The 27,016-nt window shown below is 36.0% G+C and overlaps 5 protein-coding genes across 15 annotated transcripts in view; 2 read left to right on the top strand and 3 right to left on the bottom strand.

Moving 5' to 3' along the window:
- Window positions 1-3,382, top strand: part of Cen (Centrocortin) — a 57,639-nt gene extending 54,257 nt beyond the window's left edge. For all 4 annotated transcript variants that reach the window (XM_053769981.2, XM_053769980.2, XM_053769979.2 and 1 more), the window contains exons 5-6: window positions 209-380; window positions 1,419-3,382. In XM_053769981.2, the coding sequence (XP_053625956.1) occupies window positions 209-380; window positions 1,419-2,765 (1,519 nt within the window). In that variant the 3' untranslated portion in view covers window positions 2,766-3,382. The remainder of the gene's footprint in view (window positions 1-208; window positions 381-1,418) is intronic.
- Window positions 3,383-5,739: 2,357 nt separating this feature from the next.
- On the bottom strand, window positions 5,740-13,586 carry LOC128683901 (uncharacterized protein). The gene is made up of 12 exons (XM_053769983.2): window positions 13,392-13,586; window positions 12,565-12,670; window positions 12,310-12,478; window positions 11,812-12,026; window positions 10,878-11,141; window positions 10,175-10,375; window positions 9,507-9,689; window positions 9,218-9,391; window positions 8,431-8,605; window positions 7,278-7,458; window positions 6,657-6,877; window positions 5,740-6,034 (listed from the first exon to the last, which is right to left on the bottom strand). Exons 1-12 carry the CDS (start codon window positions 13,462-13,464, stop codon window positions 5,879-5,881), a joined length of 2,118 nt encoding a protein of 705 aa, XP_053625958.1. The 5' UTR covers window positions 13,465-13,586; the 3' UTR covers window positions 5,740-5,878.
- Window positions 13,587-13,862: 276 nt separating this feature from the next.
- On the top strand, window positions 13,863-16,860 carry E2f2 (E2F transcription factor 2). The gene is made up of 7 exons (XM_053769985.2): window positions 13,863-14,066; window positions 14,171-14,280; window positions 14,403-14,504; window positions 14,883-15,057; window positions 15,702-15,785; window positions 16,179-16,248; window positions 16,561-16,860. Exons 1-7 carry the CDS (start codon window positions 13,956-13,958, stop codon window positions 16,659-16,661), a joined length of 753 nt encoding a protein of 250 aa, XP_053625960.1. The 5' UTR covers window positions 13,863-13,955; the 3' UTR covers window positions 16,662-16,860.
- On the bottom strand, window positions 16,851-20,635 carry LOC128683902 (uncharacterized protein). Its single transcript, XM_053769984.1, has 11 exons — window positions 20,506-20,635; window positions 20,290-20,418; window positions 19,920-20,149; window positions 19,516-19,767; window positions 19,020-19,170; window positions 18,531-18,766; window positions 18,281-18,445; window positions 17,809-17,948; window positions 17,498-17,688; window positions 17,295-17,393; window positions 16,851-16,979 (listed from the first exon to the last, which is right to left on the bottom strand). The coding sequence occupies exons 1-11, from the start codon at window positions 20,521-20,523 to the stop codon at window positions 16,872-16,874; spliced, it is 1,719 nt and encodes a 572-aa protein (XP_053625959.1). The 5' UTR covers window positions 20,524-20,635; the 3' UTR covers window positions 16,851-16,871.
- A 937-nt stretch (window positions 20,636-21,572) lies between these two features.
- LOC128683548 (uncharacterized protein) overlaps window positions 21,573-27,016 on the bottom strand; it is a 227,020-nt gene continuing 221,576 nt past the window's right edge. For 4 of the 8 annotated variants that reach the window (XM_053769275.2, XM_053769274.1, XM_053769280.1 and 1 more), the window contains 5 exons: window positions 26,510-26,719; window positions 25,707-25,769; window positions 24,317-24,606; window positions 23,981-24,141; window positions 21,573-23,196 (listed from right to left, as the gene is read on the bottom strand). In XM_053769275.2, coding sequence (XP_053625250.1) covers window positions 22,882-23,196; window positions 23,981-24,141; window positions 24,317-24,606; window positions 25,707-25,769; window positions 26,510-26,719 — 1,039 coding nt within the window. In that variant the 3' untranslated portion in view covers window positions 21,573-22,881. Of the gene's footprint in view, window positions 23,197-23,418; window positions 23,477-23,980; window positions 24,142-24,316; window positions 24,607-25,706; window positions 25,770-26,509; window positions 26,720-27,016 lie in introns of all 8 variants that reach the window. The other 4 variants (XM_053769277.1, XM_053769281.1, XM_053769279.1 and 1 more) reach the window with 3 other exon arrangements.

Below are 27,016 nucleotides of genomic sequence, written 5' to 3'. Positions count from 1 at the left end.
TTTTAAAAGAACACAATATCTCGACATAGTTGTATACAATGTTAATAATAAGAGTAGAATAGGTATATTACTTTAACTAACGTCACGTAACATACACACTACTTTCTACTAGTATTTAACATAATGACATCAGCCAATTTGTATATTCATAAACATTTTCATAACATACGGCAATGAATCCAACATGCAATATTCCGCGATATTTCAGACAAGGCCAACTTTGCATAAGATGTCTCAGAGGCGTCGAGCGGGGAGACGACATGTCCTCGATGCTGGACGGAGATGACGATGACAGGAGCGCTATCAGCTCCCTGATCCTCACGCCCGGCCCGGACAGCGCCAGGGAAGACCTGGTTTCCAACAAACTTGTCAAATTCGACGTGAGTGCCCACAAAACTCCATGCATGACCCTCTCTGTTTACAAGATTAACTATCCCCTCTTGCTTTCTCCTTCTTTGTTTAGAAATGAAAAATTATATAAGTTGTAAAAATACATAACTAAATTAACGCACGATTCCGCGTCTCTGCAATATGGATTAACATTACTAACTTGCTGAACTAATCTTTGAATAGAAATTTGTATTCTATCCCGCTGTCTTGTTAGCCAGTCAAGTGTAACTTTCTCCCAGCGTTCGAGATATCCGCGCGAATAAATAAAACATGGTAGATTTCCTATTCAAAATCTCATGTGATTGTTTCGCTCGTTTCTAGGCGACAATGCTTTTACAACTGCCCCTGATGTTGTTGATCACGCTTTGCATATGCATTATGAAGCGCATTTGCAGTAGTTTTCTTTGGATTTATCGTATGTAGTCAAAGGTACGTCCATTACTGACCCGTTATTATACTAAACGCGAGAGCGCACGCTACACTGAACGGTGACGGATATCATGTGATTCTTTAAACAGAATAACCGCCTAAGACAGTTTGTTCGAAACACGTAAAGGCATGTATGAATCTATAACTGAACCAAAATTATTAGTTATGGGACATTGTTAACATGTTATTTAATATGTATACTAACAATTTTGAGAATATGTAAGCTAAGTATTTAAATTTATAATTATCCTAACGTATAATAGCGAACAATGGTAATTGGCTAACAAATAATGACTGTACTGTACGTAATATTCGATTATGTAATTTGTGGAGTAATGGGTGTATTTTTGACTAATATTCAGATCAACATACTTGAACCATTGTAGATTGCTTCATCGTTTTCTTGAACATACTTAAATACTTAACAATCATCTTCCTTCAGACTATTATCTTCATTACAAACATGTGTTCTTTAACTTCAATTTTAAATAATAGTCATGATTTATCAATCACTATAACAACGCATTCCATGAATTTGAAATAAATATGTTTTTAATGAATTTTATAAGTATAATGTAGCAAATTAAACACTGTTTCAGAATGCCAAGGAAAAATTACTTCAAGGTATTTGGGCCAATAAAGAGGACGGTCACGATAACCCATACAGAGAGCTGGTACAGAAGTACGAGGCTCTTCTAGAAGTTCAGCTGTCACAAGGCAAGAACTTGAGGAAGGGCAAGCAGGAGCAGCCTCCCGCGCCCGCTACCACGCTGATCGACCAGCTGCAGACTTCCGGGGACTACAGCCACTTTAGCGTCAAGGACACGGACGAAGAGAGCGGCCACGGCGAAGAAGCACAGAAAGATATCAACCTGCAGAAGAAAGTTGAGACCACATCTCGGAAAAAGATCATCCAAACACCAGATTTTTCGGAAGCAGAAACGTCCAGCTCCGGCTTCTCTGATGAGACGAGCAATAAGGCGACGCAAACCGAACGCGAGCGACCCGGCTCATTCCTCTGCACGATTGCCGACGGAGAGGACTACAGATTCAGCATCTACGACGACGCTAGCCCCATGGACAGCCGCTTCCGAAACAGACCAGAGTACCGCGAGCTGTTCAAAGAAATCTTCACTATTCTTAAAAAAGCTGCGGAGAACAAAGACGAAGGAGAGCAATTGCCCCTCCTCGACGACACCACCGCCGGCAAAGTACCGCCAGTCACGCCGGCGACAGAGGATCCACCAGGAAACTTCACCGATGACACCCAAAGCGTTTTGTCGTCTGTAATGTCTGAACAATCGATTCCAGTGTCCGACATTACCGCACCAGAGACGCCGACTATAAAAGAAAAACTTGTCGCCGAACCGGTCAAGAAGCAGGAAGTCAAGAACAAAGAAAATAAGCCAGCGGAGTCCCCGGTTCCCGAGAAAGTTAAAGAGCCTAAAGAGAAAGAATCCGAGAAGCAGGTGGGCGACAAGGACAAAGAGAAAGAGCGCGTGTTGACGCCGCTGGTGCGGCAACCGCTGGAGTACATCGCGGCCACTAGAAAGAAGTCCAGGCATCGCAACCGCAAGCACAGCCAGGAGCGACAGGGCGCGGACTCGCCCGTGTTCCCGTCGCCGCCGAAGATCACCTACCAGAAATCATCGAACAAGAAGCGGAGGGACTATAGGCCCATCGAGGCGAGTCCGCTGGTGAAGCCTACCGAGAGCGAGTGGAACGGCTCCACGCTGCAGTTCTACAACCGCAACATGAACTCGCCGACGCCGAGCGGGAGGCCGGGCCGCATCTACCAGGGCTGGAACGCGGAGACGGGGTCGTGGGACGTGGCGCCCAGCACGGCGTCGCAGGAGATCCACAAGCTGCGCAAGCTGGAGCTGTCGTACGCGGAGGTGCTCCGCAACGCCGACCAGACCAAGACCCGCCGCAAGAAACACCACTAATTTATCATTTTAACATTCGACCCCCTCTTGCTGAAGCAAGAGTTGAGTGATCAACCGCCATTTGTCTTTGCCAACTGGACATAGGAATTTAGTTTAGAGTATTTGTGATCTGCTAGCGTTACTTTTTTTTTAATTTGTACCAAACTATATTCACAATCGTAAATTGCCATAATTGGTATAGTTCTCGTATACCGTATTTTATGTAATTATGACATCTTGACATCCCGAAATTAATTACAATAGTACATTAAAAAATGTAATCCATTTCCCTCCGATATAACTACATACATAGCTTTCCTTGTTCAAAAAATTGCATTTATCAAAGAAGTTTGTGTTAAGATGGCTAATTCGTTGAGTACTTCATTTGATTTGAATTAGGCATTATCAACTGAATGAGTTTTACTTTTTAACTCAGTTCTGTTACTTTTAGTCACTACTATAATTGTATATTATGTATTTGATTTGAATTTGTAAATATTAAGTTAAATGTATTTTTATTGCCATGAATTTTTGAGTACTCAAGGTTTTTTGTATGGAATTGTATGCTAAATTTATTTAATGCCGCATGGACAGAGGAAGGTTGAAGGTATAAATAAAAATTTGCATTAATATTACAATAGTTATTTCATTTCTCCCTTATAGGTTATCACTGGTAATAAAATTATGTGTATAAATAGTATGCATTCAGTAATAAATAAAGAAACGCTACATTATATTACAATAATATAATTTAGTACATATTACTTTTTACACAAACAATTGTATCAGTGGCGTTTCTCAACAAGTTTATAGTAAATACAATATATAAAGGCATTAGCTTTGAAACAATCGGTACAAAATATAGGTACATATCGTATCATAAATTTACCTAAAACTTTAAACAATTAAGCGAAGCGCTACTTGCACAGTAAAGCAATAGAAAGATATTATTTTCACATTAGTGTTGATAAAAAATCAAGTTGAATGAGACAATACAACAACGTATGAATTACATTAAAACAAGTCACGAACAGTATATGGAATGGTATGTTATGTCACATGTATATACAATTTTAACCGTCATATAAAACTTTCAAAATATATTCGCTATGTATCAATAGTTTCGAATAATGCAAAAATTTTAACAAGAATTTAACAAACATTTGTCTTGTTTGGAACAAAATTAGTATAATATGAATAAGAAAAAGGACAACTTTTTGCCCCCAGTTGTACTAATTGCTTTTATTTTTTAAAGGCTTATAGATTGCTTATAGATCCAATGACTTCAGGCTAGACATTTCTATAAATATATCCAAGCAAGCTTTACAGAACATGTAAAACAGTGAAACTAGTTATTTAACAAGTAATTACTATAAACTCGTCGAATAGAATCATATGCTGGCTTTAGGTATTGCATGTATCCGAACACGATTTATAAAAAAATATATATTATTTCATAACATATTTACAGAACGGCTTTTAACAAGAATGTACTTTTATATATTATTAGAAAGAAAAAAAAAACATTGTAAGAAACAATAATGGTAAGCCGATCTGGCATGATAGGGACCAACACTGTTCAAATGAGTTTCTTTCGGCATTTCTTCTCAGCAGTGGTCGTTCCGAAATGCCAGTAGTTTGTAGCTTGTGAGAAATAACTATAAATATAAAGATTGACGAGAAAAAGTGCCTGTGAAGGTCTAATTTCTGAATAAATGATTTGAATTTTGAATTTGAATTTAAAATGTGGGAACATATTTTTTTAATGTATTAAAAATATGTTAATGTTAATTTTATTTAGCAACGAAAACATGATGTAGTCCAAAAATCAAAATGTTACACTAAAGCTTCCACACCGCATGTTTTGCCCTACCCAATCAACAAAATCGTCTACACACCAAATTTATTATTTGTTTCACTACCAATTTTTATTTGCATGAAAAATGTTTTTGTTTTCCGTACACAAATAATCCTGCAATTAATCTGTTGTCATATCATCCGCCACTTTATTTGCTAGAGAAAAAACAAAACATTACGCATGTGTTTTTGTTGATTGCTTTCAAAAAACTTTGGAGACTTTAGAGATAGTAATATAGATTTCACATCATTATCATCAGCCATAATTATGTCAACAATGATATAAAGTTTTATGAAAACAAACAATAAAAATGGAATAACTTGTTTAAATCTCTTAATTGGTGTTAAATAACAATTCATTCAATAAGAATATCATTATTTCTATACAGATTAAACAGTCTTTCAGCTTCATAATGACGTATGAACACTTTTTTCTATCGTGTTCGGATTTCACCGCCTTACCGCTAAATGGCATTGTATCAATTCTATCGCACACGATAAGCACTCAATATCCTACAAATATTATAAATGCGAAAGTTTGTGAATATTTGTGTATATTTGTTACTCATTCACGCAAAATCGGTTGTCCAATTGTTTAAATTGTATTCTCTCTATCTTGTTTTTGATGCAAGTGTTTTACTTAACATAACCACACGATATACTTTTTTACCGAGAGTCTTTAGTGGTTTTTGAAGTCCAGGCGGCCGAAGCCAAAGGCTAAAGCTAATAATAATTGAGAAAAAGACCACCATGGTGTTTCAATAAATTAATACAATGCCGCTTCATGGCGATATATTAACACAAACAGCCGATTGCGTGCAGGAATCAACATAATTAGGTATCTAACTTCAAATCTTTATTTACAATTTACACAACTGTGTCGCCTAAGTAGATTATCTATCTGTACAGATTTAAATGTTGATAGGAAATATACTATTCAGCTAAACAGTGTTCTTATGCCAAATCTTATATTCATGACCATTTTGTGTGAAAAATTACGGTGACGGTTTGATATTTTTGCATGAATTAAGGCCAGTGCACACCTAATGCGTATCCAGCACGTGCACAGCAAAATGTATGGATATTTAAAGCACGTGTACACGCGCGTATATACGCATAAAACGCTGCACAGGAATTCGATGCGCACGGACTTACTAATTAGGACGTCAAAACATCAATTCATGTAAATCTATCACAATTTTTGTGACTTACATACAAAAATAAGCCTCGATTTGTATGACGATACCTAACTGTGTTGCATGTATTAGGATAATTGTCTACTTATTCTGCGTCTCCAGTTCTTTTTCCACTATCCTCCGGTACTCGTCGAACCCACCCTCTATACTGTTGACGGAGCCATTGCCGCAGATCCATAGTTCTTTACACACCATTCGTATTAATCTCTCATCGTGAGATACTAGTATTACACCGCCCTGAAATATATTAAATATAAATCAATGCCGTACTGTTCTAACGGTTAAAGCAGTGGTATAGGCTATATCTCGTTTTAATCTGTATTTGTATACATGTGGCTCAATTGGAGAATGATTACCTATCTATTCCACGACAGGGTTTTTGAAATTCTACTTTTTATTTAATTAAAAAAGAAAATTTTGCATATTTACACGAGACGCAGTCATACAGTCTGTTGAAAAGATTTTTTTTTAATAAACTACATTTTTTGCCACTGCAATAGGCAGTGTCATGATTGGTTGATAAACACCCAGTGTTGCCAGCCAACAGGAGACAGCGCCATCATTTAATTTCATAATAATCTGTTGTGTTGTGGACGGTGTGCATAGTGCGACTTTGCTACACACATCTCACCATCGAGTCCATTCGCAGTAACGCAGCTAACCAATCACAGTGCGCTATTGTGACGCAACGACAACCACACCGCAATGTGATTTCGCCGCGTCATCTTCGAGTCGACTTGACAGTAAGAAGTAAAGTGCACTCGCACTTAGAAAATTAGATAGAAAATTTGACGGTTGTGTGCCAGCGTCTTCAGCGCCCCTAGCGGCGAATTCGCTCCCCATTCGTGTGAAAACTCACCGTATATTTGTTTATCGCCCTGCCCAACGCCTCAATGGTCTCAATGTCCAAGTGGTTGGTGGGCTCGTCCAGCACGAGGAAGTTGGGGCAGGCCATGCACATGCGCGCGAAGGCCACCCGCGACTTCTGTCCGCCGGAGAGGCTCGCCACCGTCTGCAGCGCCAGGTCGCCGCTCACGCCGAAACTGCCCAGTTGTCTTCTGTACTCTTCACTCGTCTTGCCTGAGGATATGTAAAGTTGCATAGAATACTAGCTGAGCCCCGAGACTTCGCTCCCGTGGGATTTTCGGGATGAAAATACCCTATATGTTATTCCAAGTGTATGTAATCTACCCGTGTATCAAATTTCATAACAATCGATGGAGCAAAGCCCCGGGGTGCAGCTAGTAATTTATATAGAAATTATGACAGTAATATCGTAGTATTATCTTTTTCGGAGTAAAAAGAATTCATTAAAAATAGATTTCTGTAACAAATTTCAAAAATCCAAATAGCTGAAACTGTCTAAACTAATATCCTTTTCATAATCACCAGAATCACCAAATCACGTCTTTAGTCCCTACAGAGCAGACAGAACCTAAAATGTAACTAGAGGCGCCACGTGTCATCATCAAACACATACCTGGGTATGCTTTCTGCAAAAGTTCTATAGAGTTGACGTCCATTTCTAATTGGTCCACGTGATGTTGCGAAAAGTATCCAAATTTTAACCCACGGTGTACGTTGCACACCCCACTGGTGGGCGAGAGGATACCCATTATAATTTTTAATAACGTCGTTTTGCCCGCACCGTTGTCACCCACCTGAAATAATATTCAAACATGGCATTATCAAATAAATAAAATAATAATTTAAAATGCTAATATTTAGTTTTTACTTTTTTTTACATGATAGTATATGCTTTATCACTTTTAAACATGGGATTAGACGCAACGTAAGTTTTTTAAGATTTTTTACAGGGACCGGAACGCTATCCCTTTCACGGGTTTTGAAGAGTTTTTGGAATGGGTTTGCTTTCGAAAGCCGTTCGGTGCTGTAACCCGTTTAATTTGCTTTGGTAAGCGCTATATCAACGACTACAAAACGTTCAGATAGCATGATAATTTATGCTTTAAGCTCAGGCCATACGGTCTTAATTTGAATAAATTGCAATGCACAACAAATACCTACCAAGCGCGTGCGGTAAAGCGTTGCGTTATTAGTTACACGATTCAATATGTCGTTTCGTGTCTTTTAGGCTCTTCCTACACGGAGCTACGCAAATTTGCGCAAGAACGGGGTATGATGTAAACTACACCCCCTCTCCCCCCGCAGGCATTTAAGGGGAAAGCCAAACAGAGTAAGCGCTATAACGAACGGGTTACCCCTTCGAAAGAGATAGCCATATCATATGAGAAATCCTTTGAAAGGGTTAGCCTCACCATATGGGATAGTCATTGGATTGGGTTAGCCATTGAACACACAAGACAGGTTACACAAGAATATGGGAAAGCTTTTCAAAGGATTAAGCAAACAAACGGCTTGTCCGGTCCCTGGTTTTTTATTCCTAAACAAAGATACCAACAAGTCAGTAACCATAAAATTTATATGCAATTTATATCGAAAATTGGAATTATTATATGAAAAAGGAACAATAAATCCTACTAATAAAAACTTCTACTAACATTGCATGGAAAACGAAAATTAAGTGTGTATAACTATTACTTACCTAATTAATTTTATAGGAACTTAATATTAACGGAAAATTCGAAAATCGAAGCCGAAAAGGTACTTACAATACATATTCTGGATTCTAACGTAGCACCAAGATTGACATTGGAAAATATGACCTTCTCCTTGGAGTAGTAATAGCCGACCTCGTTCAGCTGCAGAATGGGTGGCGACAGAGGCTCCGTGTCCGGGAACCTTAGTATTACTTCTATTTCTTTCTCTACTGGCTTTAATTCTGGTCTGAAAGTGTAGGAAATTGTACGTTAATAAATACTATTATGAGAACTTCCTAATATTTGTGTAGATTATTTTACATGTAAAGAGAGAAGTAATTTTCGAAAAAATATACTAGGAATAGTTTATCTCTCGATGATATGGGGATAAGAACAAGAACTAAATTGGACGACCACATTGCATTCCCTTGCATGATTCTTATCTCGGTCACTTAGTTTGTATTTTTAGTTCTTAAAAAAGTAAAAAAAATACGAACTTTGTACTAGTTTTTTTTTTATACATCCGAGTTTTGAGTATATTATAACAAAACGAAAAAACACCTAATACACTTTTTATTGAAGCTAATCAATATATAGTAATCGTAATTAAATTTTCTGCACTTATATAAGTGCAGAAAAGAATATATATTCTTACCTAGAATTTAGTAATAGTTATCCTCTTATTGATAAAAAAATAAGTAAGCTTCTACTTTAATTTAAAATATGATGTCAAATAATTGTAGGGACAAAACATATTTTAATTGAAAATAAGCTTAACTATGAATTAGGGTTTAAAATAATCGTATAATGACTGTTCGTGTCATAATGAAGTAAAAAAAAAACAAGTATATATTCATACAGCTTGTCCAGCATCTTGATCTTGCTCTGCACGGAGGAGGCCCGCTTGGCGTTGTAGCGGAACTTGTCGATGAACTCCTGCGTGTGCGCGCGGTGCTGCTGCTGCGCCTCCCACTCGCGCTGCTGGCTCTTGTGCTTCTCCGTCTTCGTTTTATGGAACTGCTCGTAGTTTCCCCTGGGGATAATAAAGGTGATTAATTTTTATTTTGGTGACTAATTGAAGGCTCGAAAAAAATAGCGTGATAATCACAATGATTTGCAAAGATAGCACTTTGGGAAAGAGAACATACCTATAAGTGTCTATCCTCTGTGTGTGTAAATGTAGTATATCCGTAGGCACCGTGTCCAAGAAGTTTCTATCGTGAGAGACCACCAACAACGTGGTGGGCCAGTTCTGGAGGTAATTCTCTAACCAAATGATTGCCTTGATGTCCAACATGTTCGTCGGCTCGTCCAATAGTAACAGGTCTGGTCTGTAATACAAATAAATCTATATAAACACCAGTAAAACTAACAACAACCCAAAGAAAAAATGAGTTCTAGATGAACATCGAGCTATAACATCGAGTTTACACAAACAAACAAATAGAAAAATGCTAAAACTTCAACTGTGGGAAAACATGATGATTAAACAAAATTAAAGTAAAAATTAATTAAGAAATAAAATTTTTCAACATAGTCCGTAATATGTCAATGCTTTTTAAGAATCTTTATTTACTGCTCTAACTTAATCTCCTATACAAGAGTCTCCAGAGTGATTGGTCTACAAGTCCAAAACATCTAAAGTCTTTATGATTTTACATGACTTGTAATAAAAAAACGGTTTTTACTTTCTCAATCATTCATTTGTCTACCTATTCAATATGATCAGTCTATCTATTTATTCAATATGCCCGAACTGTTTGCTTATTCCAACGGTCTTAAATTGTCTATGTAGTGTACAAAGATGTGATCTAACTTGGAAAACAGCGCTCTGGCCAACGCGAGTCTCATCCGCCAGCCTCCGGAGAAGGTCTTGGTGGGTCGAGTCTGCATCTCCGGCGTGAAGCCCAGCCCGCTCAGGATGATGGAAGCCCGCGCCGGAGCCTTATCTGCCTCGATGTTCTCCAGCTGCGCGTACACCTCTGACAGCTCCGCGGACAGGGACTGGTCTTGGGAACTGGAGATTTTTTTTAAATCACAATTTCGACAAATCTTCTAATTTGACTAGGTGGAAAGTATATTAAAGTATACTATATTAACCATTCGGTCAATATAGTTGACAAAAGTAAAAGTGGGCAAAGTTCTCTCCTAAAGCTAACTTGATTATAAACAAAATATTAGTGTTAATAATTATACTACATCAATAATGTTATAGGTATGTAGCAAATATTCAAAACATTACTATTGTGCATTGGGCAAATGTTTTAAAAATATTAAACCCCAGTTATTAGTTCTATAATCAGTATGTATATATCTGTTATAATATTATATGGTACATACATACATGTAGTAGATACACAACTTACTCAAACACTTAATACACAAATTTACAACTTAGTTCAAATTTTTGAGCAACTAATCAAGCCGAAAGGTACTTCACTCAACAATTTTGAGCTTTATATTTGTGAGTAAAAAACAAATTTGTCTAAACTTTGTAACTCACGAAGTATTATAATTACCCGTTATTAATAGCTGTGGTGATCTCTTTCTCTCTTTTTAGCAAGTTTTCTCTAATCATGTCGCATTCCAGAACACTTTGCAGCGCCACTGTGTCATCTCCAATGACCTCTTGTTCAACATGGAGTATGGATATATGCGAGGGTATCTTCAACTGGTTGCCCGCTATCATCCGTAGAAGAGTTGTTTTGCCTAGACCGTTTCTACCGACTAGGCCGTACCTCCTCCCAAATGCTAGGACTAAGTCAGCGCCTTGTAAAAGTACTCTGAAAACAATATATATTTTCTCATTTGAGCGTTTTCCTGGTGTCTCCCTCAGCCGCAATGCGTCGGAGCCCAGGGCCCGCTTTCCTTTTTCATCTCTCCACTGCATATTTTATTTTTTTATATACTCATTACTTTGAAGTTTCTTCAGCCCAGTATAGTATGGCACTAGTAGTTTATAAATTAATTACTATTGATGTTACAAAACCTATAAGGTTTCCAGAATCAATTAATGGAACGTTCCTTTTCAATGTAAATGATGCCTTTGAGAATAAAATTGCGGCTCGCGTGCTTATTACGCCCATTAATGATAAAGTCTTATGGGTAATAATTGGTGCCGAGTTGAATTGATCATCTAATTGTTTCTTAGAAATATAATGTCACATTCAAAGGCTTTGTGACATAGATGACAGTTGCACAATATAAATATTTTAGTGCACATTATATATATAATACATATACATTTTTATTGTCATTGTCTTTTTAGAAAGCTACATTATTATTGTTTTTTTTTTTTAATTGCAGTCTTGATTAAAATAGGTTGACAAAAATAGAGTTTTCCATTTTGTTAGAGAGACTGACAAATAGTGGATTTTTTGTATAATTTCATTAAAATGTTTTGTCTTGATACATAATGCAGAAAAAACAAATCTAACTAAATAAAAACCTTACCTATCACCATATGCTATATCAAAGTTCTCTATCCTAATATCTTGGGTTCTGTTAGTGCCTTTAGCCTCAAGCTTATTGTCCTTTTTCGAGGTGACCTGTGATGCTGTGGCAGTCTGCAGTACCGGAGCGGCCACTGGTGCCTTCTCCTCCTTCTGTTTTTGCTGCTTCTGTTGTAACTTAGCTTCTGCTTTTTCTAATTTCTTTTGGTCTACTTTCTGAAACAACAAAAATTTAAGAGTCAAGGAGATTAGCTATAACATAAAAGAGAATAGTTAGACCATCAACACACAGCCAAGATCTCTAAATTTAGAACCATGAATGTACTTGTTTTTTAGTGTAGCAACCAATAAAAAAGGATATAGGTCTGGTACATGTAGCCCCTAACTATGTAAAAGTATATTTTATGTTTATATGTAAAGCAACAATGATTTAACATTTTTTAAAATACATAAGGACATCACTGTTGAAAGCTATATCAAGCTGTTCACAAATACATACCAAATTATCATCTCTAGTGTGCAGCCATATACTTTTAAGGTCATCAGTTTCATTAACATTTGTTGTCATAGATGCCAAGTGTATGGGAGCATCTAGAACTTTCCGTGGTCCATTTCTGTTGCACTTTTTGTCTGGCTGGAGCATGTGTAATAATTGTTCACATATTTCCCTGCAAAAAGTGTTATACAAATGTAAAAGTGGCAATGTAAGCACAAAAAACTATGATTAATACTGTAATGGTAATACAAACGCTACCTTATATCTTCTTCAGACTTTTCTGATATTTCTGATAATACTTCTCCCACTGCTTCATAAACTTCTTCTGTGTCTTCAAACTCTCCGGCACTATTCTCCAAAATATCTAAAAAATTGACAAGATACCAATCTATGTCCTGATTGAAAATAATGGCCATTTGGATATTAAACATACAATATTGTGCAATATTGTGGAATTTGCAATTTTTATTTAATAAATCAGATGGAATTGCAGAATCTTTTATTATGAAGTGGTTGGCTTCGCTCCCGTGGAAATTTAGGGATAAAAAGTATGCTATGTATTATTCCAGGTTATATTCTACCCGTGAACCAAATTTCATAACAATCTGTCCAATATAATATGTATTTTTACATTATAATATAATATTATAATAAATAATATATAATAATATAAAAATATAAAATATAAATAAAATAATTTATAATAATAGTAGGATGAATCTTAATTTGGAAGTTGTTAACTTAGTAAAAGTAACTAGGTGGCATTAAAAAGTTACTTCATGCTGATGCTATTCATAAGTAACTATTCTAAAGCCAACACTACCTAAGTCATTTATAAAATACATAGGTAGATAAAGTTGTTTACTTTTATTTTCTATTAGAATAGTTGAATAGTTATTAAAGATAGAAATAAAATGTGTTTTGCACAAAGAACATTGAGAATTGTATGTCCCAACTAAGGGCCTTTAAAGGTTCATAAAATTCTTAAGTATTAACGAGTTATAAATACATAATTTACAAAAAAAATAAATTGGGGATTATAGATATAAAGTTATTCAAAAATCCTAACCTATGAAAATACTTACCCTCAACATATTTCTTTAGGTCATCGTCTATTAATGGAAATTGGCTTTTAAGGAATTCCCCACATTGAGCCATTTTGCTTATTATGCTACTTGGTTAAATACCAAGATGAAAATAAGATAATATTAATTTCATGTGTTTAATGAAAGAATAAAGTCTAAAACGAACTCTGCTCTTCTTTGCAATTTTGTTGACACATGGACATAAATTGGATAGAAAGATGAGTGTCATAGTTGTCATTGTCATAAAAAAAGTAGGTACTTCGATACTGCAGTTCATTGCACTGCCTGCCCGGAATACCGGCCAGCCGGCCTGTCGCAATAGGGAGCATTACTGCACATTATCCCGCCAGACTACAGTACTGTATGTTAGGTACACAAAAGCTTTACACTATTGAAACATATTCTCAATTTTTTTCATTAAGTGTGCGGCTGCTCTATATTGTCCTTGACATGATCACAGACAAAATTCACATATCAGGGCTACCAATATTAGAATCCCGCCGCGACGCAAAATTTTATTGTGATCTATAATTCTGTGCAAATTTATTTGATTATTTTAAAAGAATGGCGGATAATAATATGTACAATAGATATGAAAAATCGTTAGGACTTCTCACAACCAGATTTGTAACATTGCTACAGAAAGCAAAAGATGGGGTTTTGGATTTGAAAATCGTGAGTATTTCATTCAAGCACAAACATTGTGTCTGTCAAACGTTTTTGAGCACGAAACATAAATTTGTACCTACTGATTCCAACTTAGTTTCAAATGATTTCAGGCTACAAATCTATTGGCTGTTCGTCAAAAAAGACGTATTTATGATATCACCAATGTATTGGAAGGCATTGGCCTTATAGAAAAAAAAACCAAGAACGCTGTTCAATGGAAGTAAGTAATAGTTCAAACTGTTCAAATCACAATAGTTGCTAGCCAATTGATCTGGAGATGTTAATATTGAGTTAATGTATGTTGACCACCACAATTGCTTCTAACTTTTTGCAATATTACAGGGGTGCTGGTCCAGACTGTAATACCAATGATATTGGTCGGAAGGTTACATTGTTGAGGCGACAGATTGGTCGTATTGAGGAAAAAGAGCAGGTTCTCGATAAGTAAGTAAACATTTTCATTAATGATCTTTATGCTTCCTTGTACTTGTCGTCATTGATATTTGTGGTGTTGTGATTGTTTCTATATACCCATCGGACCCATGATACAAGATCAGTGCTTAGTCCATTATAAGCACTAATTTTGCATACTGAGATTAAAAATGGACAAGATTTAAAATCCCATACTTTTGAGTGTTCATGCTGATCTATCATATTTTTAATCTCCCTGTGTGTCCATTTTTCTCTTCGTTCTCTTTCTGTCATTCCAATGAAGAATATGTCAATAAGAAAAGGATTCTTGCTTTAGTTCTAACTCAATTATTCTTGTTTCAAAATTTTGTAATAAATAAATTGATATTTGAAAATTCTTGTTATTTACAGACAAATACACTGGATTTCTCAAAGTATAAAGAATGTTTTGGAAGACATGGACAATCGTGAATTGTTTTATGTTAATGAAGCTGATGTCAATAAATGCACGCCACCAGATAGCCAAGTGTTAATTTTAGAAACTGCTCTCGGTACTGACATATCTGCATCAGTTTTGGGTCCAAAGGTATTTTCTCATATTTACATATTTGTGGTTGCCTCCGGGTCGGTCACACCATAAATCTTGCGATTTTAAAACAGGCCACCTGCTTGATGTCACCCTCCTTATTCCCAAGGAAAGTGACATTTTAGTCGAATGTTGTTACCTTTCAGATGGTTAAGCTCTATTATTATGATCACAACTAATATTATAAATGCGAAAGTAAGTTTCTTGTTTGTTACGTCTTCACACATTATCTACTGGACCGATTGTTATGAAATTTGGTACATGGGTAGAAAATAACCTGGAATGACACATAGGGTACTTTTTATTCTGAAATTCCCACGGAAGCAAAGCCCCATGGCGCAGCTAGTTTATATTTAATAGTAACACTCTAGCAGCTTAGACTCATATCAGTGCACTTAATTTTTTAAATGAATATCCAGTTATGCCCTTTAGTCACATCAACAACATTTCTTTTCTAGTAGGATACTTGATTCCTAGCCTTTTTGTGTAGAATGAAACATTTTCTTTTCATTTATTTTATTTGTAAGACAACCCTATGGTTGTATATATAAATAACTATTTATTGATACCAAATTAGACAACATTTTAGGCCCCACAGATAAGCAACATTAATAATATACATATATTCCAATTTATTGTTCCAGGACAAGGACCCACAATATAGTTTGCATGTTAAATCAGTGGAGCCAATAAATGTTATGCTGCTTTGTGACAGAGAGAGAGAGGAGGTAAATATTTGTAGGAAAGACCAATAAAACAAAAACCAGTAAACAAATAAGATAGAAGATTATCATTCTCCGCAGCCCAATTTGGCTAATCGCAGATTGGGCCGAGTACATGATGAGGGGCTATGTCTGTTTCATTCTCATGTATTTCTAATATGCACATCTCTTACCCCTTCATACATATCAATTGGATAAGTAGACCATAATAAGACCGTCAGTCTTCATCATCAGATATGTGCTCCCATTGCTCAGGTTCATTGAAATTTATAATGGATAATAATATCAGCACATTTGGACACTTGGTAACCACCAAAAATAATAAAAATTAATCAATTCAATCCAGGTAAAATATTTATGATTTCAATATAATTGTGATTTGTATTTTTTATATTTCAGGCAATGGAAGAAGATGATACTGATAAAGAAGTTGAAGGTTATACAGAAAATGGAAAGAGTACGCGTAATGGTATGTTTTGTTTTGTAATAAAATATGACGCTACTACTCACATTCAGGGTCAAATTTCACTGACATCAGACATATTTAAGTTGCATTGTTACCATGTATTAGATTGATTCCTATGGTACCTACAAAAGCATAGTTCTTAAATAGGAAGAAAGAATGAGGCAATCAATTTTAGATTTTTTTTGTTAAGTAGGCTCCTTGCTATTATTTAGCCAGAATTAATTCTAAGAAATAGCTATTCCAAATATTTTACACCTGAAATGATAGAAAATTATTTTGTCAGTTACTATCTCTCATACAATTGTATATTTCCAGATTATCTACTGCGCCTGACTCCGCCAGTCACAAAACATGACTATTCATTTACATTATGTGGCTCGGAAGGATTATGTGATTTATTTGATATTCCATGTTAGTCTTGGTTTATTTGTATTCTTTTTATTATATTTGTTGAAATGAGTTTTTGGAAAGACATTTTTTTATTAAGAATTATATTTTTGATCATGTTGGAGTTTATGTAAATGTAAATAAATCATGTACATATAAATTTTAATATACCGTGTATGAGAACATTTTGTGAAATGAGGATCAAAATAAAACTGACATTATATACAATTCTGGTTTTATTACTTAGATACAAATCTATTTAGAACACCAAACGACTGTGCTGGCTTATTCTGCTTGTCAGGCAGGTTCAATAATTTCCTGGATTCTATAGCCTTTTCTATGAATTCCTGAAAGTAAAAATAAAATAATAATCACAAGATTGGTAGTACACTTTGGAACTTGTGTTACCGATGGTAAGAGGAGAGGAGACAATATGACATGACACGCTGTAAAAGGGAAACTAGACTAGGTACCTAAACCTAAGATTAGTAGAGGACGAATGGTATGGTGTCATGGTAGCATTTACACCAATCGAGATTTCTCTCATTCATTCTATTCACTCTGTCTTGAGCTATCACCAGCCTGACTGGCGTTTCAGCCTTGTTTAAAACGTGGTTATTATTATTCACAGGTCTATAACGAATGTTTATGTCGGGAAGTACCTTTCTGGCAGCCGCTTTTATTATCTTCTTTCTTGCTATATTAGTTTTTCCTTTGTTCTTCCGTCTTGGCGTTGCGTCGATCTTTTTAGGCTTTACATACTGTAAAAAATAAACGATGTTTAAAATAGACAGTTGTTTTAAAAGGCCAGGAAATCCTTTTTCGTCATTTGCGATTGTAGGTATAAAAATAATAAAAAAAGTACCAATAGTTTTCTCTTCGATTCCATTTGTTCTTTCATGGTTGGTACATCCACTTCTGCCACTTCAAATGGATCCAACGTAATGAGCTCTGGTGGAATCTTTTCCAGGAGTGCTTTGACCTCGGCTTCTTTGCGCTGCTTCTTCGTTTGGAATGGATTGCTCTCCAATGCATCGAAATTTGGCTCACCACTACCTGCAATTATGGTTTTAATTAAATTTTGTTTACTTTGTCAAATACGTAATTAGAAATACATAAGTGTCGACATGCTCAATACTTTTTAAATGTCTATAAGAATATTACAAACATCTTTACCTGGAACAATAATACTTGAAAATCCTGCACTAGTTCCTATTCCCAACACATCCTCGTACGGACAGAATTTAAAATTGCTTATTGATTTGGACATTCTGTGTCGTAAATAAGGTCTGTCAGCAGTGCGTGAGCAGCAGTCTCTGCAAAAACAGATTATTAGCTAAATTGTCAAGTCAAATGAATAAAATAAATCTTGTGAGTTTTCTTGTAACCACCACATTTGTAATATTCATCAATAACATCAACATTCATTAATATAGTGTGGTAAACTATTTGGTTCACTGGCGTGTATGCGACTACTTGCCACTAGATGGCAGTAAGCAGTCATAAAAGTCATGTCAGATGCCTTAAGGCGACTTAAATAAAATCTGATACCAGTGTGAGCAATAACACAGTCTTCTAGAAAGTAAGAATATTAGTAAACTCACAGCCATATTAGCTGGGTATTCATTTTTTAATTAATAATACTAACTGGTAAACTTCAACAACTTCACCGAGACCAACAGCCAACATGTCTTTTTGTGAGAAATCTAGCTCGACAGGAGCGCTCCTGAGTCTGTAGTCTTGAAGGGGTCCATCTAGATTCCGTATGTCCCAAACTTTCATACTCCGATCCACTCCCGAAGTTGCCATGTACCTATGAATGTAAAAGACAAACATATCAGACAGCAGTTTGTAGAAATTTAACATTAATAGGAAGGTGTGAAAATAAAAATACTTACATGCCTCTACTATCTACAGCAATAGCTGTCAATGGAGTCTTATGGCACAATATTTTTGCCAAAGGGTCCTTAACCTTAGGTGACCATAGAGACACAACACCTTTAGAATTCCCAAGACAAATGGTAGCATTGTATGGGTTCTGTGCCATAACTGAGGTTCTACCTAACCGGTTGTTGTAATGGCCGACAATTTCTCCTATGGAAATATCCAACCAGGACATGAATCCATATTCATTCTGAAATAAGATTAATATTTTATTATTGACGTCTTTTCAGTGGAGCAAAAGGATGCAATTTAGCTTTCAATTAAGAAACCTTTTATTTGATGTCTGTCATTATGTATGCTTAGATCTTTAAAAAATTGTCACCAGTTTTTTAATAGATAGTGTGGGAAAACAATCCTGAGGAAGATTTCAGTGTATTATGGTTTTATCCTAAAAAAGCTAGTGTGCTGTAAAGAAAAGATAATATCAACTGTTGATTACATACCACAGCAGCTAGTAAGAAGTGATATGGCAGTAACTCCATTCTCAATATCTTGTCCATTTTCTTCAAACAATGCAACTCAATTCCAGTATTGTCATAAATATACAGCCATTCTTTTTGTGCTACTGCCAACATTGTTTCAACATGAAGCCAACTAAAATATTTACATATGTTGTTAATGATTATTTTTTAAAATTAAGAATCTATGTTTATATTACATAACTACACAGCCATTTTAAAGATAGCATAAAAAGAAGCATTCTCCAGGGAAATAAATGTCATGTAGGCAGCCAGTTGTAATATTAATATTTTTTTTATAGATTATTTTTTACGCTGACGTCTTTGCAGTGTCACAGCCCAAAATATAACCAGTATAAAAAGATGAGTTAGAGAGAGAGACTAGTTCCATGATAGCATGTAAAGTGTGATTGTAATATGCTGTTCACAATAATTGAAATTGCATGGTAGATAACAAATTTAGAATACATATAATTCATACCTTATATCATGAATAGATTCCATAACATTCATTTCACAATGTAGCTTTTTAGTGATCCAGTCAATGGCAGCTACATGCCCTTTTTTGCTGCCCAATAGTAAGTGCCTTCCATTTCTGGAGTACTTTGCCCTGTATGGTCCAAAATCTAGGTTCAGTTCAAATATTTTTGTTGCAGCAGCTATGTCTATACTCTCAGCTATAATTTTTTGTGTTATTGCTGTGGTCTTTCTGTCTTCACCTACATCTAAAGACCTGTAAAGATTATAGTTTATAAAGCAACAATATCTTACTGACTACAATAAAACCTTGTCTAAAAATATTGTTTTGATTTAATTGCAAGCACAACTGTTATTATGAAGTTTTTATTTTACAAGTTAATTCAAAAGAGTTCAGTTTATTCTTACCCTTTTTCTTCAGTTAGCAATATTTCTGCTCTGGCTGCTTCCTCTTGAGCATAGTTTAGTTTCTTTTCTTTCCTTTTCAATTTAGCAGCATGCAGAGGATGCTTGATTCCCTTGCGATTCAACCCTTCACCTCGGGAGTGGCGCTCTAACCTCTCCTTATCAATAGGTGCTTTACCAGGGTATTCCTTCTTAACTTTTTTTTTATTTTGATTGTTTTTGTTATTATTTTTCTGCAATAAAATTACAAAGTTAATATTCATTTTGCAATTAAAGTTTAGATCAGTAAAGTTCAGATTGCATTGTTTGTATTGTAGTAGGAAATAGTAATACACTAGGCTAACATTGTGTAAAAGACATGTATATAACTTACATTATATTTCTGTGATTTGAATTTCCCCGGAGTTACTTTAATGTTATAAACTTTAATTTTTTTAGTTTTAGTCTCAGGTTCCTTCTTCTTTTCTGTTTCATTGCCATTTTCGCTCATAAAATAACGTTTCTGAAACGAAAGGTTACATTAACATTTTTAAATTAAATGTTATGAACACATTGTTTATTTATAAAAACAGCACTTTTCAACACTTACCTGTTTCTGCACTTTCATATTGCAAAACAGAATAAAATAATAATGTTTCGCAAATAAATAATATAGCACATGTGAAGATGAAGAACTAATTACATGCTGTGTGCGATTTGTTTACGTTTTCCAAACTGTCACTGTCAATTGCAGCTCTCACTGCTGTCAATCAATAGTTTCTTTTGACATTCAGTTGAGCAAAGACATATAATTAAACAGCCTACATTCGATTTTAATTATTATTGTTTTCATAGTTTATTACGCAATCAATATAAAGACAACATTTTAATTTCAGTACCTATACTATACTTGGAATTTGAAAGAATTTAACTAATGTACTGTGTGAATATGGTGATAAAAAAAAATTCGATAGGCCCCGGAGTTTTGCTCTCCTGAAATTTATTTTTATAATGCAGTGAGAAAACTTACATTATTAGTTACACGTATAATATAAACCATAAACATCGTCACAGCTACACTCGGTTTCATCGCCATCATCGCACAAAGTTATATCCATGGAATTAGTAGGTATTCCGTACAACAAAGTACTTACTAAATCCATGGTTATAACTAATAGTCATTTCGATAACGATTTTAGATTTGAGTTTATATAGTGTTAGGCAGACTCGAAAATTATTTCGACAGAGAATATAGCTGCTAAGTTATTGTATTGCACTGTTGCATAGCACGACTTCTCTGGTAAGTTTATACTTAGATAACTTTAGCTTAGCTGTGGCTTCTGCACGCTGTATCTCCATTGCTTTGTTTTGACGTGAAAGAAGGACAAACAAATACAATTTCACATTACAAAGCTGCACTAACGGCCTCATATCAGTGGCGTAGTTAGATAACCATAGGCCCTAGAGCAAACTTGACTGAAATTTGGTGGTTCTGTATAGAGACCAACGTCAACAAATAAACATTCTTGTGGGGTAACAAATGATAATAAGAAAAAAACAAAAAAGTCGAGGTAGGGCTACTTGAAAACCGAAACAAGACCACAATGTAACAGTTTGGGCAGAAAAAGGGGTGCGGATGGAGGTTCACTAATGTGTTTAGTCACGGAAAAATCATTAAATATGCGATAGTCTCATTATTTTATTATTTTTATTCTCTTTAACAACACATACTCAATATTTTACAGAAACGTATATGACAATCAGAGTAGTAACGTAGTAATAGGTTTTAGTATTTAAATGCGAATATTACTCATTCTGTGTACCAAAGTTTAATTCATTGAGAATCGTATGAACAAATGGGTAGTTTAGCATAATAAAAACAATAATTGCACAAAATGATGTCAAGCAAGTTACGTAACTAAAATATTGCAAATTAACATTCAACTTGATCTTTACGCTATCACAATCGCAGGTAACAATAAATAGGTAAATAACACGTAACATAATCACAGCAAGTGAACATTGGCTAACAAAGAAAGTCCATTTATTCCCTAAAATTGGTTATCAATTAATGAGTGAATTATTAACTTACTCGATCTAATGAGATCTCATTATTTACTAATACAAATAAATACGTCCCTATGACGCGACAACTATTTATTCACAGTTATTTACAAAACTGACTAGAAAGTCCTATGAGGAGCTTATTAATCCTGTTTACATAGTTAGTAATTCTATATTAGTAATTAGTCTTAATACATCAGCGAACGGGAGCTGCGGTGACGCAAGCGTTTGGCACAATCCCAGTGAGATGAGAACGTTAGTAGTGACAGTAACTGTTTCACCTTACAAGCTATCTATATCGTTTTTGGTATAACAAAATTAGGTCCTGCTTAATTCATCGAATGGTGCTCCCACAATGATGTTACAAAACCATTGCAACAAAACATTTTACAACAAATTTTCTCTTTATATCGCAATATTAGAAAATGTTAGATATGTTAAATAACTGCAATGTGAAAGCACCTTAAAACTGAATCCACAATCGAGAACAGTCAGATGATAAAATCGATTTATTTATATCCAAAATTTAGGTACAATATTTACATAATCGAATCTTTCCGCGATTGTCGGCTATAATAGCTTACGTACGTAGTATAAATTTTTTCCTAACAAATATTATTATTAAGCATACGAGTAACAGTGTTTAAAATTTATTTAGATCTAGATTAAGTCCGTCTTACAGATTAAAAAGTCGAACGAGTCGAGTGTTGACGTGATGTCATAAAGAAGTCACACATCGTATACAACGGTTTACAAAACAGACATCGGTTACCTAATTAGAACACATATTGTCTGTCTGTGCGAACACTTTGGAGTGTCACTTGAAAATCTTTGGTTACTGACGATTCAGTCACTATAGTTTAGCATAAGCTCCACCGATGGCGACTCACTGTCGCTCGGATTCGGCGGCGCTCGGCGAACCTTAAATGGGTGTGGGGAGCACTGTGAAATCCTGGAGCGCGTTTTTGACGGTTTCGTAGATGGGCCGGTTTTCGTCGGGGCAGTATCCGTCGGGGGAGCACAGGGTTTGGAGCTTGGTAAGGTATGAGTCGAAGTTGTCGTGCGCGGGCTTCTCCCCGGGCCCGGGGGGCGGGGGCGCGGGGGCGCCGCCGGCCGCGGGGGGCGCGGGACCGCCGCCCGGGATTCGCACGTGTTCCAGCAACGTTATCACGTTGTTACGGAGGCTCTCGTAGTACTCGTTAAGGTTGTTGTTGCGCTGTGATATCAGCTGATTCTCCTGAAAGGAACGCACATAATATAATTATTTCAATTCGATAAAAAAGTAGTATAATTTCTGATGAAAATTTTGGTAAGTCATGGCTTGTAAAACAGTCAACTTTAAAGTGTTTAATAATTTTACGATAACTTCGTTGAAATTAACTTTACACATTATATTGCACAATATTCGTCATGATTTTTTAGTAAGTACCATAAAAAGTAGTAATTCAATGGTACTCACAAATCATGGTGTGTGAAGAGCACTCCAAGTTGGATGTTTGGAGCCATGACAGTACCATCTAAGTTGTCAGACAAAAATATTGTATTACAATATATTTTGTATGCAAAGCTCTTGCTGTTTATTAGTTTAACCGTGATTATGAAAATATAACAGATTTTATATATGTATGTATACATATTTCATTGATTGAACATTTGGGCCAAAAAGAACGTGCTACTTCAAGTAAGTTTTTTTCTCAAATGTTTTGAATGCAATACTACAGTCCGCGCACACAAAGTGCCAAGAAGATAGATGCCAAGTATTAGTCAGTCGGATAATGGCTTACTGCATGTGCCATAAGATCAGGCGTAGATTGTGCTAAGGTTAAATTAATATTACGCCTTAATAGTAGTTCCTATTTCAACGAAATAAGAACTACTATTAAGACGCGATAATGACTGTTTGCAGAATTGACAATCTGTGAACTAGAGGTATATTACTACAGTCAAATGAAAAACTTTTTTGACAACTATAAAGTAGCAGATTGTTATTGGCCCTCAAATACTAAATATAAAATGCTTACCCGTTCGCCATGACTAAGATGCGTCTCCATCGCGTTGATATCTGACTTGAGACGCATCATCTGTGACTCCACTCTCGCGTTCTCTCTCTGTAGTTCTGTGATCTCCTGCTCTAGTGTCATCAGGTCCTCGCCGTTGCCTGTCTGCATGTTCATCTCCATGCCTGGAAGTACGAAAATAAACCTGATATCTTCATTGTCCAGTCAGGAGTGCGGGACCACACGCCATCTGAGGGTTTTTGCCTCTTGATTCTACTGAATAGTCACTTCTAGTGAGGTTGGCTGCTCTAAACTTGATAAAACTAGACTTAATAAATATACAGCGGCATTTACACATACCTGAATAAGGTTTAGGGTATAGCGGTGTGATGTCATCAGGGTACTTGGGCTTCTTAGGCTGAGGGGTCGGCGTCGCGGCGCCCGCCACTGGGCAGCCCGATAACGAGCGATGCGTCAGGAATGACCCATTTATGTGCCCAGACCCGTCGCACCCAGGCGTGGGGCAGTTGACCCCGTCGAATTTGATGGCGGATGCCGCTGCCGCCACCGCCGCTTTGTGCTGCTCCACTGTGCCCCCGCTTTCTAGGACTCGCATCTTGTTGCGATTCGCGATTGGACAACCGGAGGCACTGTTGAGAGAGAAGTGACTATAGAACTAAGCAGAAATGGTCTTATATTCTATACTCTACCTAGACGTACAATAAAGTCCATGGGACTCCGTAGAGTTTAGTGTATCTTTCCAATAAAAACGGTTGTTTTATTTGTCAAGATATTTTAAGAAGTAAAATAAATTAAGAAAAATGTGATAGTGGCGCTAGTGTGCGCATGTGTAGCAAGTTCCTTTACAGTTACCAAGTACCTTCTAGTTTTTGTTTTTTAAAAGAGTGTCCTTCCTCCGGCATTTATTTATTATGTGACGAGAAAAAGTACCTTGTAAAGGGCGTTATATGCGACGTATTAAGAAAAATGACCAAGTGAAACGTATTAGGCGACTTCTTTCCTAAGTAGAAATAGAAATTTTATTCATAACATACTAATATACATTACAGAAAATGAACAAAATGTTAATATTACAAAGGTACATTAAATATGCTGCAAAAGGGTATGTACCACTCAGCTTGTGCCATGACGAAGAGCCATCACGCTGAGTAAAAACAAGTAAAAAAACAAACTTTACTTAGCAAATTGGTGATACCAAAACTTCGGAATCAGTAAACATTCAACTTTCATTTAGATTGTTATCTAAATATTGAATATATCTTATTGATCTCTTGTTATTGTTATGATATTGCTGAAGGTTTGTTTAGATTCATACCATAAATAATGGAATTGGAGTTGACACTGGCCTAGATTATAAATATAATTAGTATTTGCATGAACAATGCTCTAGAATATATAGAAAAGCTACTTTCAAGCAAGGGTAGCAGATGCGATGAAGTTGTTCTTGATGAAACTGGTTAAAGTGAACCAGTACATACACACACATTCGCATGATGACCTAGCTTTCACATAAAACTAATAGCGCAGAAATTTTTACTACTTCTTACACATATTACAATAACCAAACAACATAAATAATGAAACATTAAATAAATAAAAACTAAAATCTAATTCTTAATTTTAACCTTGTCCCTTTTGTCCATGTAGATATTTAAATTATTTGAAAAAAATAACATGCAATTGTAAATAAATTCAACGAAATCCGATATTTTGTGTGTGTCAAACTTACCTTCTATGCGATAAGAATTTCCCTGTAGCGTGTCCAGATCCGTCACAGCCCGGTATAGGGCATCTAAGCAGCGTGTAATCATCAAAAAGTATTGAAAACCTGAAGATTTTGTGTCTCAGTTGTTTTTTGAAGCTATTTGTTGTTTTCTGTCCTATAGTTTGATAGCTACGTAGTGTGATCTGACGGCCATATTGTACTGATCTTAACAAATTGTTCACTATAATTAAATCTAATTAAGAATCATTAAGTGGTAAGACCAGACCAGGGTACCGAAGAAGAAATATAATTTGATAAAAGTTCTAGAATACTCGACTTTTCCGTCTATAATGACTCATTGTTACTATGGTGTTGTTCAGCTTGGAGATAGCTATGTGGCAGCTTCAATTGGTACTGCAACCTACGCGTCAATATTTCCTGTTGTCTTGTTTGAACTGTAGATAGGTACCATATTTGTTTATCAACATGACGCCACGCCACTAACGTTTATATAAAAAGGAAGGAAAACCGATCTATCAACCTTGATGTAAACAAACTTCGGTTGTTATGGACAGCACTCACGGGTTGTTATTTCAGTATGCTGATTTAGACTGAAAAAATATACCATTTCCGCCCATAGATTTATGATGTAACTCATCTTGTTGGGTTTGCGCTGGACTTTTAGGGAATGAACCGGGAAAATTCTGGTCGTAAGCCCGTGACTTACTTTTCCTGTCTAATTTTAAGTGTTGTTGATTGATCTAAAGCTGTCAAAAAACCCATTCGCAAATCTGACTTATTTATTTTTATAAAAGAACTTTTCTCACCTGAGCGGCTCGGAGTCCTGTCCATCCCTGGGTTTGCTCTTGGGCTTGTTCGCCCTGGGGCAGCCGGACAGAGATCGGTGAGACGAGTAGTTGCCGGTAACGTGTCCGGAGCCATCGCAGCCTGGTGTCGGACACTTCAGCTCCTGGGAGTGCGGCTGCAGTTGGCTGCGGTCGGCGCGCGGGCACCCCGATAGACTGCACATATACAAACTGCTTACAATGCCGAGCAGGAGTAATGCGTTGCAACTTGATATGTTCCACGCTATACATCAGGTTGTCGACTGCGATGTCATAATCGTGTCTCAGTGGTGTTTCAATGGTGGTACTTACTATGTAAAAATTCTAATGGAAATCCATTGAAATACGATTATAAGTATAATTTGACGTCAGCACATCGATAGAACCAGCCAGAACGGAAAACCTTAAGTTATATCTATAGGATTTGGATGGATACGCAGCCTGATGCCGCGCGCCGACGTAAGCTGACATGATTTTACATAACATTAC

This window comes from Plodia interpunctella, chromosome 3, assembly GCF_027563975.2.
Source record: "Plodia interpunctella isolate USDA-ARS_2022_Savannah chromosome 3, ilPloInte3.2, whole genome shotgun sequence".
Lineage (NCBI taxonomy): Eukaryota > Metazoa > Arthropoda > Insecta > Lepidoptera > Pyralidae > Plodia > Plodia interpunctella.
The sequence above is the reverse complement of the archived record's forward strand: the minus strand, read 5'-3'. Positions and strand labels throughout refer to the sequence as shown.

Bases quoted from the DNA above. Each gene is read 5' to 3' on its own strand.
- E2f2 (XM_053769985.2), top strand. From the start codon at position 13,956: ATGGCGGATAATAATATGTACAATAGATATGAAAAATCGTTAGGACTT. The intron at 14,505-14,882 runs GTAAGTAAACAT...TGTTATTTACAG, and splicing joins AAAGAGCAGGTTCTCGATAA to ACAAATACACTGGATTTCTC. The intron at 16,249-16,560 runs GTATGTTTTGTT...GTATATTTCCAG, and splicing joins TGGAAAGAGTACGCGTAATG to ATTATCTACTGCGCCTGACT.
- LOC128683902 (XM_053769984.1), bottom strand. The intron at 18,767-19,019 runs GTATGTAATCAA...ATCTTATTTCAG, and splicing joins ACTTCTTACTAGCTGCTGTG to AATGAATATGGATTCATGTC. The intron at 17,394-17,497 runs GTACTTTTTTTA...TATTTTTTACAG, and splicing joins AATCGAAGAGAAAACTATTG to TATGTAAAGCCTAAAAAGAT.
- LOC128683901 (XM_053769983.2), bottom strand. From the start codon at position 13,464: ATGGCTCAATGTGGGGAATTCCTTAAAAGCCAATTTCCATTAATAGAC. The intron at 12,671-13,391 runs GTAAGTATTTTC...TCAATTTTTTAG, and splicing joins CCTAAAGAAATATGTTGAGG to ATATTTTGGAGAATAGTGCC. The intron at 9,392-9,506 runs GTATGTTCTCTT...TATTATCCCCAG, and splicing joins CAGAGGATAGACACTTATAG to GGGAAACTACGAGCAGTTCC.